At 41.7% G+C, this 13,631-nt stretch overlaps 1 protein-coding gene across 7 annotated transcripts; it reads left to right on the top strand.

The window, feature by feature from the left end:
• The first annotated feature begins 7,195 nt into the window (after window positions 1–7,195).
• LOC133919249 (uncharacterized) lies at window positions 7,196–12,407 on the top strand. 7 transcript variants are annotated; one of them, XM_062363589.1, is made up of 13 exons: window positions 7,202–7,531; window positions 7,666–7,718; window positions 8,583–8,751; window positions 8,833–8,896; window positions 9,699–9,778; window positions 9,890–10,046; window positions 10,197–10,258; window positions 10,351–10,410; window positions 10,704–10,762; window positions 11,067–11,148; window positions 11,326–11,375; window positions 11,501–11,731; window positions 12,120–12,407. In XM_062363589.1, exons 1-13 carry the CDS (start codon window positions 7,385–7,387, stop codon window positions 12,145–12,147), a joined length of 1,242 nt encoding a protein of 413 aa, XP_062219573.1. In that variant the 5' UTR covers window positions 7,202–7,384; the 3' UTR covers window positions 12,148–12,407. The 7 variants fall into 7 exon arrangements, 5 of the variants coding, with proteins under 5 accessions (XP_062219574.1, XP_062219575.1, XP_062219577.1 ...); XR_009909906.1 differs by lacking the exons at window positions 11,501–11,731; window positions 12,120–12,407 and adding an exon at window positions 10,884–10,929 and having other exon boundaries at window positions 7,196–7,531; window positions 11,067–11,132; XR_009909905.1 differs by lacking the exons at window positions 11,501–11,731; window positions 12,120–12,407 and adding an exon at window positions 10,881–10,929 and having other exon boundaries at window positions 7,196–7,531; window positions 11,067–11,132.
• Window positions 12,408–13,631: the final 1,224 nt, after the last annotated feature.

Raw genomic sequence — 13,631 nt, 5'->3', positions numbered from 1 at the left:
TCAATGGCAGCTCTTAGCACCTTCTTCAATATGCAGTGGGGCCCACATGCCAGGAATACATTATTAACCAAACAGCCCACTCTCTCCCCCTGCCCACCAACCCGAGCTCTCTCCCCCTCCATAACCATGACCCATCATTCTCCCTCCCCCTCACCGCCGGCTGCACACTTGCATATGCCGCTCACCACGGCAAGCCAGGACCGAGCCGTCGGCGGCTTCTCCCTCTCCTCCCACACTGTCGTAGGCCAGATCCGAGCCATCGCTGGCTGCTCCATATCCTCCCACCCCTAATGCCAGCCTCCCCTTCCTCGTCGCCACAGACCAGATCAGAGTCATTGTCAACTTCTCCCTCTCCTCTCGATCACCACCCACCCCTTCCTCGCCACCGCAAGCTTCCAACTCACCTCTAGCTTTGGCTGCCACCCTCAACGCTGTCGCTGATCTGATCCGGCAATATTTGAGCCACCACACATTGGATCCGATGACAACTCATTGGGCAGTGGTAGCGGCTTCGATTAGATCGACGACGCTGACCACAACCATCGTTATGGAGGGCTCTCTGCTCTGCGTCGCCTGTCTCATATGTGGCGGGACCCACACAACAATGGGAACTATGCGTATCTGCTAATGCTTCATAAGAATTAGCACCCTCTCTCTCCTCACTCTCTCTCTTCGCCACCTAGCCAAAAATCCAATATTGACCTGCTATAGCTAGTTGAGTCATAATTGGTGGAGATGCCCTTAGTTCGTGTCACCCGAGTGCCGGCGTGCGAAGGAAACTCTTACCTCGCGGTCATGTTGCGCCGCTTGTGGAGACTAGGAGCTGGGGGCATGCGGGTGAGGGAGGGAGCATGATGGGTAGGCGACGGGGAGTGAGCTCGGGTAGGTGGGTAGTGGGAGAGAGTGGGCTGTTTGGTTAATAATGTAGTCTTGGCATGTGGGCCTCACTGCGTATTGAAGAAGGTGCTAAGAGCTGCTATTGGAGATGTGAAATATATGTACGCACGATGGACGAGGATCCCTTGACGTCACGCGTTGATGTGTGGGGTCGGGCTCACATGTCAACGACGAAGTCATCGTGACGTCAATGTCAGGGGATCCGGATCCGCGCATGACATGTACACCCATTTTAAATATCAACCAGCTCTGCTGCCGGAGATGCGCTAACAAATCTAGGGAAACTTGGGTGTGTTTGGCCTCGTTGAGGAGACAGTTTTGCTTGTTAAATTTTAGCTGTTGTTTTGTATAATAAATTTTTAGCTTCTCAGTATACTAAAAATTAAAAAAGCTCCTCTTAGTTTGCTTCTCAGTTTCTAGTTTATTTTAACCACAACCGCTTCCTTATTTAGCTAAAAGCTATTAGAAGTCGAGACTAAAAGTCGGTCCTTAGATAGCTTTTGGCTTGTTTTAGAAAAAAAAACATATCCAAAGAGGGCTTAAGATTAGGAAAACTTCTTGCATCCACATCCTCCTCCGATGAGGTTTTCCTGCCATTATCGGGAAATCGATGGGACTTGAAGTCATTATCGTGTGTTACGCCCATAAAGTTTGGTGTCTCAATTTTCTTTTTCTTTTTGGTCATATTAGTTTTCTTCTTAAACTTACGCTTGTTAGCCAATTTGGAGGTCTCACCATCTATGCTATACTGAAGCATCTTTTCCCTTTATCGAGGGAACGGCTCTATTCATCTGCCACTGTCATTGCAGCACAACAGTCAACCATCTTAAATAGTTCTTTGACACTTCAAGGCAGTCGCATGGCTATATCTTTAGTTAGTCTTCTTTCACCTGTCTTCCACCAACAGACATAACCTTATTATCTCTCTTGACTGGCTGGATAGCTGTTGCATAAAACTAAAGGAACTCCAACAGATTAGAACTCCCATTGTATTTCTCTAATGTGCCATGTCAGAATCTATCTGGTGAATGTATTGCTTAGAGGTCAGGTGTAAAAACTCGACACCTGATAACCAGGTGTAGTGCCTCTCTAATAATTGGAATCATAACCCTTGCCCTCAGAAATTGAATTATCATGATTCCTAGAACTTAGCTTGGTTCTTCTAGAGACCTATCTTGATCTTTTGCTCTGTTACTGCATTTATTAATCTCAAGACGTAGATCCATATATGCAGTTCTAAGAGGTGTCGCATGACATATCCGCTTACTGCAAGATTATGTCCTCTCGTAGACTGATCTAGCTTCTTGCCTCTAACTAGGGGATGCTAAATTGAAACGGTTCCAATGTGTGCTACTTGTTCTAGTAGTAGATCTTGCCGAGGTTGAGGGTTCTACCCATGTTGTGCATCGGTAACAATCCCAGTAATGTCTTCCAACCACCGCGCCCCTTATGGACTATCTAATCCCCCTTGAGGCAGATTGGAGAGTAGAGTCTTTGCACATCGTATGTATTGGGCCATACCAGAAGCAAACTGTTCACCATTGTCTTCTTGTCAGCCTAACGAACCGAATATTAAATGGTGAAGCGACATCTGCTGATCCTAGCGACGTTGATTTTTGTTGCGATTGTGAGCCAAAGAGGGGGGTTATGATGGAATCGAAAATCTTTGTGGAGTATCGTCATCCTTTTTGTGATGGGACTCTCATGCCCAGGACTATCGTCTGCCCGATCTTCTGGGCGATCGGTGGAAAGTGTAGTGACATTGTAATCTTCCATGTTTTCTCCATTTGTAGATGCGTCAAATTCTGAGAAGCGAGGTTTGCCCTCCAGAATCTTTCTATATTGGTGACTACTCAGTAGCAAGAACTACTAGAAGTTGAGGCCACAATTGTGGTCGGGTTTTTCGACCCACAAGCAATACAATCATGTGAGTGATCATCTTGACCAGCAAATTCTATAGTTTGTTGATCAAAATTCACCATCAGAAATCGAGGAAGCTTCTTTAACTCGTCGATTTTCATGTAGATGTTGGGTTTCACGTAGATGTTGGGTCCGAAGTCATCATAGAATTTGTCATCGGAATAGCCCATTGCTAGAGGGTTAATACGCTTAGTTGATGAAGACACACCTTGTTGTAAATCCCTATAGACAATACTAGTTGTTGATGATTGCTAAAGTCAATTCAAATGCTTATTTAAATTGGGGATACCAGGTCATTAACCGTGCACATCGAATATAATTATAACAAGAATCCAGACAAGCCATACAGAGCAAGCCTAGTTGGATAGGAGCATAAATAACCCATTGAGATTCACAACAAAAGTCATACTACGATGAGATTCATCCGACAAGAGCTTCAGGACTTAGAATATGAGAGAACTCGTTGAATTCCTTAGAATTCGATCTAGACATATCCCCATTGTAATTGTATTTTCATGAGATTAATCAATGCAAAAAAGATGTAGGTACATTATCCTCAGGATGACCTGAACCTGTATAAAATCTCATGCTCACTTCTTCGATATGCATAATTGATGACCATGTATCCCTACTTTAAATATGTATTTATATAATTGACTTTATCAATCATTGACACTAGGAGGTTGCTCCATAGGCGGCCCAGTTGACCTGAGGCTCTTGCTAGAAGTGGAATATGGAAAGAATGCAATGCAAGATGGTGTCAACATAACGAGATGTCCGCACAATTGACGAGGGCCAAGCTAAAAGAGGAGGCCAGAATAAGGAGTTGTGCATAAGACTAGAGATTTGTTTGCCTCATACCGAAAAAATATTTTTTTCTTTTTGTTTTCTCATGGGCCATGTTGCTCACTTGTAGTTTGCCTGTCTATGCTTTACTCCTAATTTTTAATATAGTTCTTTCACTTTTTTTTAAAAAAAACGGTGATACTCTTAGATGTTTGGTATGTCTTTCGGCTAAAACTTCATTACTCCCTTGACTTACCCTTGGGTGGTGAGCTCCTCGCGCATGAAGTCATGCTCCCGCGACCAGAAAAAATGCTTTGCCAACTTGGCAATCAGCTCCATGAACTCCTCCCGTTTTATATGGTCATGGATCTTGGTGAGCTCCTCCTCGCTCACCACGGGGAAGGGCCTAGTGCTGGTAGGGTACGATAGTAAGCGGGCGATCTTCTCTTGTGATGTATGCACTGTCACCCTCTTCTTCTTCATCTTCTCCCATTCCTTCGTCCCCGATTATGATGCCTTTTCAAGGGCAAAGTTGATCACCATGGTGGCCTCATTATGGTTCATCACTTCTTCATCTTGCTCCACCTCGCCTTGCTCGCCCCATGATCTGGACACACATGGCGCGATAGCTATGAACAAGTGTTGGTGTTGGTTGGTCCATGGCCAGGTCATATATGTAGCCTCCCAAACCTAACCTCTATCGTCATCAGATCCATCTTCCCTCGTGGGCTACATGTTCGATCTCAGCTCCTGGTGGTGTTTGTTTACACCTTCTATCTTTTTCGTGCGCCGATGTCCTACTTGTGCATCTCGATCTCTCAATCGTGAAATCAACTGTTTGTCGCAGCGAGAAGCAGGAACATCTCAGATTGGAACTCTGTGTCCGTCTTCCGCTGTCATGATTGGGTTATGCAGCGTTACTTTTGGCCTTCGATAGGTCTTGCAAGGTCTTTTATGGGTATCTGCTTCAGGGGGTTTTCCTAAGAAAATGACGACCTAAATGGGTGGCTATTGCATTTGACTTTTTAAATCAAAATCATTTTTTCTAAAGTAGACATCAGATTCACACGCGCACACTAACCCACACGCACCACAAACGTGCCCACACATGCCTCACATACTAGTATGCCTAAAAATTACTTAGCGATTAGAGAACAAAAACCTGTATACTTATCAGAAAAGCTTATTACGAAAAAAATTTCGCCCAAGTAGGATCAAAACCCCGGCTAATGTGTAGTTAGGAAGTGGGCAAGGCTCTATGGATTTAGGTCAAACGGGGAAAATGGTTGGATGGATTATCAGAAAATACTAATGAGGCCAGCTAAGTCAAGTTAACGGGAAAGTTAGGTTAGACATATTGGCCTATTTAGTTACAGGTAAATGGTGGGAAAGGAATACAAATGTATGACGAATTCTCACCAATTTCTTCTATAGAACTTGGCAACTTGCACGAGCAATAAAGAAGCTTAGTGGGAAGCATCAAACATACCCACTGGTTCTATAGTAAAACGGATGTGGACATCGATGACATTGCTGCTCCTCATCAGTTTCACAAATACGTTGAAGTTTATTTCCTATAATATATGTGATTGTTATTTATGTAAGTTGAATGTAGTTTCCAATCTTTTAAGATGTTTTTTTGCAAGACTTGGTTGTTATATCACATTGAGGTTATGGAATTAATGAAACTAGAGCTTAGACATAGTCGGAGCGGGACCCCTCAATTTAAGAAGTAGTAGGATTACTTCAAGGAACCCCTTAGCGTACTATCACTAATATTATTATGCTAGCGCTAAGTCCTAGTCTACCTTGTTTTCATCTTAATCCCACTCATTTTCCTCATTATGGTGTCCCAATCCACTGTCGGCGTTGTCAATGACTATGACGATCCCACCTATCGTCCACCACTACAAGCTGTAGATCTTTTTTTTAAAGGGTGGGATTTATTTTAAAATTGAAGCACAATACATCTCATTTTAAAATGAGGTCCCTGGCCAGAACAATAAATACAACAAAGTAAACCAAGGGCCTCCTCGTCATCTTCTTTGTCCGCCATAGACATTGGCCACCGCCGCAGACGAGGCCACGACGCAGACCATCGACGTTGAAGCGTAGCCCTCCAACCAACCTTAATGACGAACCCCAAACATTGAAAATGCCATAGAAGCTGTCATTTCAGACCATAGCCGAGATGCTTTTTGACCCACTGAACGGACATCGGCAGACACGCCACCAGATTGGTTGAGGAAAACTTCATTGGCGCCACCATCGTGAACCACAAGCATGATGGAGACCCAAACCAACAGGCTGCCATTGCCGGCTTGAACCCTAGTGTGAGGAACGGTGACGTCCTGAGAGAGATGTGAATTATGACACTTAAAAATCAATTGTTCTAAAATTTTTATAAGATAAATATCTATCAATTTCTATCTAAATGTGCTTTAGGTTTATCTAGTGTGTCTACTCTATCGTTTAAAAATGTTGGCAACATACTTTAGGAAGATAAATTACAAGCATGTAAATGCGGAAACGTAAATAAGACAGAGAGAGCAAACTCAACACAAGTGATTTTTATTTTGTGGTATCGGTGGCACACAAGACACCCTTAATGCACATTGGAGCTCCACAAAGGATATGCTCTAAGTCACTAAGACTCTTTCGGTCACGGCTCTTAAGCTATCATGTCATCAAGGCAAGGCCTCAAGCACGATAAGCAACTAAATCAACAAGCCGAGGTCTCACCACTAACCTCTCTTTTGGTCAATTGTACGTCGTCTTCACTTTGGAGTTTTAACTACCAAGACAAGGGTTTTCGCATCCCCATACATGCTTCTTGTCATCGCTCCACACCAAGTTGGAGGATCAACAAGCTTGAGCCACTAAGACTCCAAGACGCTGGCGTATCTCTCGTTACACGGTTGAATCACTCATTGATCCACTCTCTAGGTGCTGCTAGCAACACTTCTATCTAGATCTATAAGCACTAATCACTCTCTAATCTTGTACTTAATCACCTTGGATGATCATTTTAAGCACTTTGATGACTTGGATGTCTTCTCAAGTGTATATGGACTTTTATGGACTTCAGCACCTTTAAATGACTGAGTAAAGAGGTATTTATAGCCCTAACCCTACGGACTATCCGTTGCCATAACGGCTTAAATTCTCTATATACGTCGGATATTCCGGTGTAGACAGATTGTACTCACCGGAACTTCCAGCGTGTATACCTTCCAAAAACTAGTCGTTGAAATTCTACTTAAAACCAATATAAACACCGGATATTTTGACATGTTTACTAGCTCCATCACCGGACCTTCCGACGTGTTCAATTGAGCCATTTCGCGTCTTCCTCAGTGGAAAATACCACGGTATTGCTTTTGCTTCATCGTCGAACCATCCAATATGTTAAACTATACCAAACCAGATTTTGACATCTTCTCTGCAACAAATGCTCCGACATATATTTCGGTGTGCACACTACTGATCGCCGGACCTTCCGGCGTGTACCATCTTTGAGCTTCAACTCAGAAATGCTTCGGCGTTCACATCTCTACATCACTAGATCACATCTCTACACTCCTTAGCCACCTGTGTCGAGCCGAGCTCGTGTCGAACCACCGTCTCATTCCAGCGGCCTCCAGTACGTTCCATCCCAAACCATCCTGTATTCCCTCCTTTCCGAGCCCCAAGACAGGACTCGCCGCCGCCGCCTCGCCTTTGCCTCCCTCGCAGGCGAAACCCTAGGTTAGAGGACGGGAACCCCGCCCCGCGCGGCGCCATGGACTCCATCCGGAAGCAGCTCGACCAGCTCATGGGCGCCAACCGCAACGGCGACGTGCGGGAGGTCAGCCGCAAGTACTACGACCGCGACGTCTGCCGCCTCTACCTCGCCGGCCTCTGCCCCCACGACCTCTTCCAGCTCACCGTGAGTGCCTGGTTCCCCACTCCCCGGCTCCATTCAATTCTCGCGCTGATCTAGAAAGCTCGACTCGATCCGGTTCTCGCGCGGTTCCACAGTGTTGGAGACGATCTTAACTTTTTGGTGGTTGTGTTTTGCAGAAGATGGACATGGGGCCATGCCCGAAGCTGCACTCGCTGCAACTGCGCAAGGAGTATCCTTCAAGTCCAGAGTACATGTTGGTTCGTTTTTTATTATTTTGTGGAGGTTAGTTTCTGAGTGACGTTTGATGCGCGAACTGATGCTTGAGTCGTGACGGTACATGTTGGTTCATGTTTTTCCTGGCTAATGGTTCGAATCGGAAGTTAGAGCGCTTGTTTGGCAGGTCGGAGGTGAGGAGGAAATGGTTCGACATGTTTAATGCGTTAGATGTTAGTTTGCGATTTGTTGCTTGAGTGCCTGAGCTTGCAAAGCTAGTATGCTACTGACAGATTGTTAAGACCTTGTGACTTTCATGATGCATGCCCAGATTGTTAGGATCTTTCTGACTTCCATGATTGGTATGTGTATGGATTGCTAAGAGCATTATATTGTAGCTTCAAGCTTTTGCAATGATTTGGGCTTAGGGATTACTTTATGGATGATTTGGAATCAAGTGTCCTGTTGGTCAACAATACGAGTAAATATTAGTTACTTGACTTAACAGGATTTTTTTATGCATGCCCAGATGCTAGGGTCAGCAGTGAACTCTGAAGCAACTATGATATTTGTCAATGTTTCATAATCAATTTCCAAGCTCTCTTAGTTATGTCATTACGCACACATTAAGTTAAAATGTTTTGGGTTCATAATCCAAGAGTCCGCGGGACAAGTAGGTGCAGCTTTGTTGGTGGATCATTGTGGTCTTGAGTGAAACAGAGAATTTCTGATGAACCAGTTATAGTGGTTCAGTAGTGCATCATTGTTCTCGTCGGTAAAACTAAAATGACTAGAAGACTTCCCATGCATGTCTCCATTGTATGTTTGTAACTGGGGGGTGCAGTTACTCTGTTCTATGTCTTCCTGAGTATGGTAATAGATATGAGGAAGCCAAAGCCAAAGGTACAGACAATTATGACTGTGAATTGGAAGAAACTATAGAAAGACTAATTGTTGAGTGCGAAAGGAAGATTCAAAGAGCCCTTAAACGTTTGGAGGAGGAAGACGCTAAGGCAGCCATTGCAATTTCTGTCACTGAGGTTACACAGGTATTCTGTTATTGCTCTTTTGTTCACATCAAGTATTTTGATTGTTCAGTTGTGTAATATAATGTGTGCTTGCAAATGCAGACTAAAGAAGTAATGGAGTTGTCCAAACAAATTAGGCAGAAGATGAAGGAGATCGATGCTTTTGGTTAGTTTGATCATACCCTTGTGCTTCTTTTTAAGTTTCATCATGGCTACAACTACAATCAACAGTATTTTTTTTTTAATCCTTGCATATGATTTCCAATGGCTCTACTATATGCTCCTTGTTGTTTGGTGATTGACATGTTTATGTAGCCTTATCTTTTTTTTAATATATTTTTCATATGAAAATTGTTCAGTAATAAGAAGTGATTATTATGCTCTTGACATGTATGCTTCCTTCTTTTAGTGTTTTGCACATTTGATCATAAATTATGTACTTTAATAGCCTAATAATTATTTTCACACATGTTTGTTTGCGTAGCTGAAAATTTGTTTATTGCTTATCTCATTTAACAATGAAATATCTCTAATAAATAAAATAATAGAAAGTGTGATAAAAACGATCCTAAGCACATGTGCTGTCTCCTTGAATATCCAAAATCACGTGGAAGTATGGAAATTTGACCTGAACAATCAAACTTCCATAAATGTTTTGACCTTCTCCATTGGCTCTTTAGTATTTTTCTTGTGATTGTGCCTACAGAGGTAACAGTGGATTAAACTGGCTGAATTGAACGAATATGTCCTTGTTTTTTAAAATCTTTCTTATTCTGGTATTTTTTGTTATGGTTACTCTCGACGTTCCTTTGTTTTGAAGCAAATTTTTTGAACTCTCTTTGTCATACCTTCAGATAATTCTCGAATTATAAATAATGTTGCATTAAATTCTTCATGCTAGGTGTATGATTTACCTTTACACGTATTCATACTTTGTTAATATTCACTACATAAACTGTGTACTCTAGATCTTGAGGGTAACACTGAGGGAAAAATTCAGGCCACTGAAGAAATCGACAAGCTCAAAGAACAGAGGGCTGAAGAGCAGGTATTTTTAGATAGCTGAATCTCTTACCATCTTCTTGTTTTGGTAACAATTGTTTATCACCTCAAGGTTACATTAGTATCAGGGTTTTTATTGCTTGTTATATTGTTTCAGGCAAAAATGTTACTTGAAGCTTTCAACAAAGACCGTGTTTCTTTAATAAATTCTCTTCAAAATGCTGCTCAATCAACTACACCTGCTCCTCCTGCTGCTCCAGATGCACGAACACAAGAAATGATAAATGAGAAACTGAAAAAGGCAGAAGAACTGGGTACTTTTTTGTTCTTCTTTTACTTCCAATAGTCTTCTCCCTTAACTGCTAAAATGCAAATCAATAGCCATTGAAAAATGGCTGTCCTCTGCTCATCTCCTTACGTGTATGACAAGGTAGATAATGATTTCTCAATTTTATATTGAACAGGAGAGAATGGGATGATTGATGAAGCTCAAAAACTGTTAGATGAGGCAGAAGCTCTGAAGAAGGTTGGTGTTTGCTTTTATTATTTAACTTTGTCGGAGAAACTGACTAGAATTCTATTAGCTCAACTGACAATTTTCTTGTCATTTCTAATCAGCTGAGCGCTCGGCCACTGCCTGTTCCAGACTCTGCAAAAATGTCTGCTCACGTCCAGATTGTAAGTTTGGTTTTAACTTTCCTTTCCCACTCTACCTGAAAAAAGAAGTCATATTGTTTCCTTATTAGTTTTGTTCAAAATCCTTATGTCCTCTTTTTTTTCCATGTATATTGTGAGAGTTTTTATTTGTAGTGTACCATCGTTTACCTGATGAAGATCTCTACATGTTTGATCACTTTTTATGTATTCTTGTTGGGAATCTTATTATAGATCCAGAGTTATAAAACTGTTAATATTTTGCTGTTTTGTTTTAGTAGTAATGGTATCTCTCTCTTCTTCTTTTTTATGTTTAGACTGATCAAAAGTTGCGCCTGTGTGACATATGTGGGGCATTCTTGAGCATATATGACAGGTAAACTCTTCTTTAGCCTCTCCACTGATTTTTACTGTTGCGGCCAGGGATATAGCAGATTTCAGGTTTTTCAGTTCCTCAGCTTTTTGACAGACACATGTACCTCCTTTTTCACCAGCAGGCTTTTGGGCCCACTTTTACGAGGATTACTTTTGCAGCTAAAGAATGTGCGTGTTTGTTTTATACATATTTTTATCATGTGGACTATAGTTTTTAAGGGTTTTAGTAAATTATTGCAAACTTCTGTTAGATAACATATTAGTTTTCAGTTACTAGCATAGCTAACTTCTCTTCTGCCAAACAGTGACCGTCGTTTGGCAGATCATTTTGGAGGGAAGCTTCATATGGGTTACATGCTCATACGTGAGAGGTTGTCCGAACTGCAGGTTAATTTTTGTAGATTGTGATCTTTTTAGTGAAGTTTAGTCATGTGGGTTTACATGTTAGTATGTTACTAGAAGGGTTTCGCTAACATTCCTGAATTTAAACAGTTTTGTTAGTATTTGGTTGCTTTTATTTGAACGTATGATGGGATTTTGTTTCTGTTCCTTTTATATGTACAGGAAGAAAAGAACAAAAAGAGGAAGATAGACCGAGCTGAGTATGACAGAAGGTAAACAAAAAAGTTCCCGACCTTTTGAAGCCTCAGTTGTGCCAATTTAATATATTTCTATCTATCATGGATTCATGGTTCTAATAGTCTTCAAAAGTCAACCTTATATGCTGTAATAATATCAGGTCCAGGGAAAGGAGTCTGGAACGCAAGAGGGCTTCAAGCAGGGACCGCCATAGAGGAGACTGGGGCAGCAGCCGTGACAGGGACAGAGATTATGACCGTAGAAGAAGCCATGATCGCTACCATGATAGGGAAAGAGAGAGAGAATCAGGGAGATCTCGTAGTTATGATTCGAGGAACCACCGCAGGTCACGATCCCCGAGGGACAGTTCTAGGGATTATGATCGATATGAGTATGTTTACTTCTACTCTAGTTATCATATAAAAGTGGACTTTCAAATAGCTGATTTTTCTTTTATTATCTCCTGCTATTATAAGAACACAAATAAGTGAATTGATATCTTCTACTATTGTAAGAATAATAATAAGAAAATCAAAGGCAGGTTCAAGATGAAATTTAACTTCTCAGATGAAGAAAAATTATGTTTTTATTGTCATGTTTAAACAAGTAGATTATGGAATCAATATTATAAGTTCAATGGTTAATCTCACTACTATGATGTTTGCAAGATAACTAAATCTCATTGCATGGTCATGCGCTGCAATTTTACATGGGGACAAATTTATCTTACTCTTGGTTTTGGTAAAATGCATTTGACTTTGTTTTGTATCTCCCTGCAGGCGTCATGGCTGTCGAGATCGATACTAGATGCAAGGCTTGTTCCTTGAGGTTTGAGAATTTTACCATGCACTGTATCATCCTTGGTGCTCCTGTACGGGAATTCTCAAGGTGGGGACTTAATTAGGTGACTACCTTGTGGCTGGAGAAAGGCATCTGCATCTTTATGGAGATCTCTGCGTTGTCTTGTTATAATGTTAGCTGGTGTTTCTCGTGTGTAAACAGAATCTGGTAGCGTTTTGTAATGTTTCGGTGCACATTCAAATTTATGTTAATCTGCCCTTGCCAAATCTTTGCTAACTGTTGGTGATTTCTGGTAAGAAGTTTCCACCCGTAAGAACTCAATGTTGTGGGTCGTGAGCTGTGATAAGCACCATATTAGAAGTTGCAATGCCTATAATTCATCCTGGTCAAGGTTGTTCGGAGAGTGTTGAATATGTTAGACGCAGATCACTGCGACCACGTGTCTATCTCCGAGACAACTGTTGAATTGTGATGATGATTGAGACAGAGGTACGTGGTTGCATTGGAGCGCATGGATACCATGAACTGCAATTGCTAAAACTTAGCCCGGCGTGCATATTTCCTCCGAGCGGATAAATAACCGTTGCAGGCGGAACTACGGAGGAACTCGTCCTAATAATAACACGGGCTACAAACCAAGTGGAAGTTATCTGAACGGTTCGTTTCCGTGGCTTTTGGATGACCGAGGAAACGTCTGTGATTGAAATGAACAAAGTTAAGAAGCAGATTTTGTTTGGCTTTTCTGATTTTGTGCATACTGAGAAGCTAATTTTTTTTATAAAAACTAACAATCAAAATTCAACAGCTACCATCACTTTCTCAACTAACTAAAAGTTTCAAAATCATAGTCTATCCAAACGGGCTCTATGTGTGGCTCCAACAGTTTCACCCCAACCACATTCTCTCATAACTGCAGTGTCAGGTATATTATCGGAACAACAAGGCTCGTGCATCTGCTGCTGCTCGGAGCTTAGTTTGAAGTAGTTGGTCTCAGAGAGTACGAAATCATTATCCACGTTGCAGCTATCATTCCCTAAACTAATCAAATATTCACCGTATGAACATTATTCTATACAACAATGCACTAAAGCTTTGAGATGACAGCTTAAGTTCAAGACTGCATCTACCTGCGCCTCCTTTCTCTTTCTGTGAAGTTGTTGGTAGTGGGGTAAATATCAGGATGCAGGTGGGTTGCTGTGGGTCGACCCAATGCACTATCCATGCTACCCATCAAGATAAGTTTGGGTAATGTGTTGGCTTGACCCATGACCTAAGCTGACACAAACAAATTGTTGAGAATGATTGGATCGCAAAGAGTAATAATAGACAAATATAGATTCAAATTATTTCTTTCATCGATAATTGATATATATAGAAGATGTACATTTGAGAGACAACACTTCCGAATGGCGTTTGTTCATCAACAGGCACAAGTAATTGCAAGCAATTGGCGTTGATCACATTAGATTCTAACACTCTCCTTGGTCAAT

Source organism: Phragmites australis, chromosome 5 (assembly GCF_958298935.1).
Source record: "Phragmites australis chromosome 5, lpPhrAust1.1, whole genome shotgun sequence".
Taxonomy (NCBI): Eukaryota; Viridiplantae; Streptophyta; class Magnoliopsida; order Poales; family Poaceae; genus Phragmites; species Phragmites australis.
The sequence above is the reverse complement of the archived record's forward strand: the minus strand, read 5'-3'. Positions and strand labels throughout refer to the sequence as shown.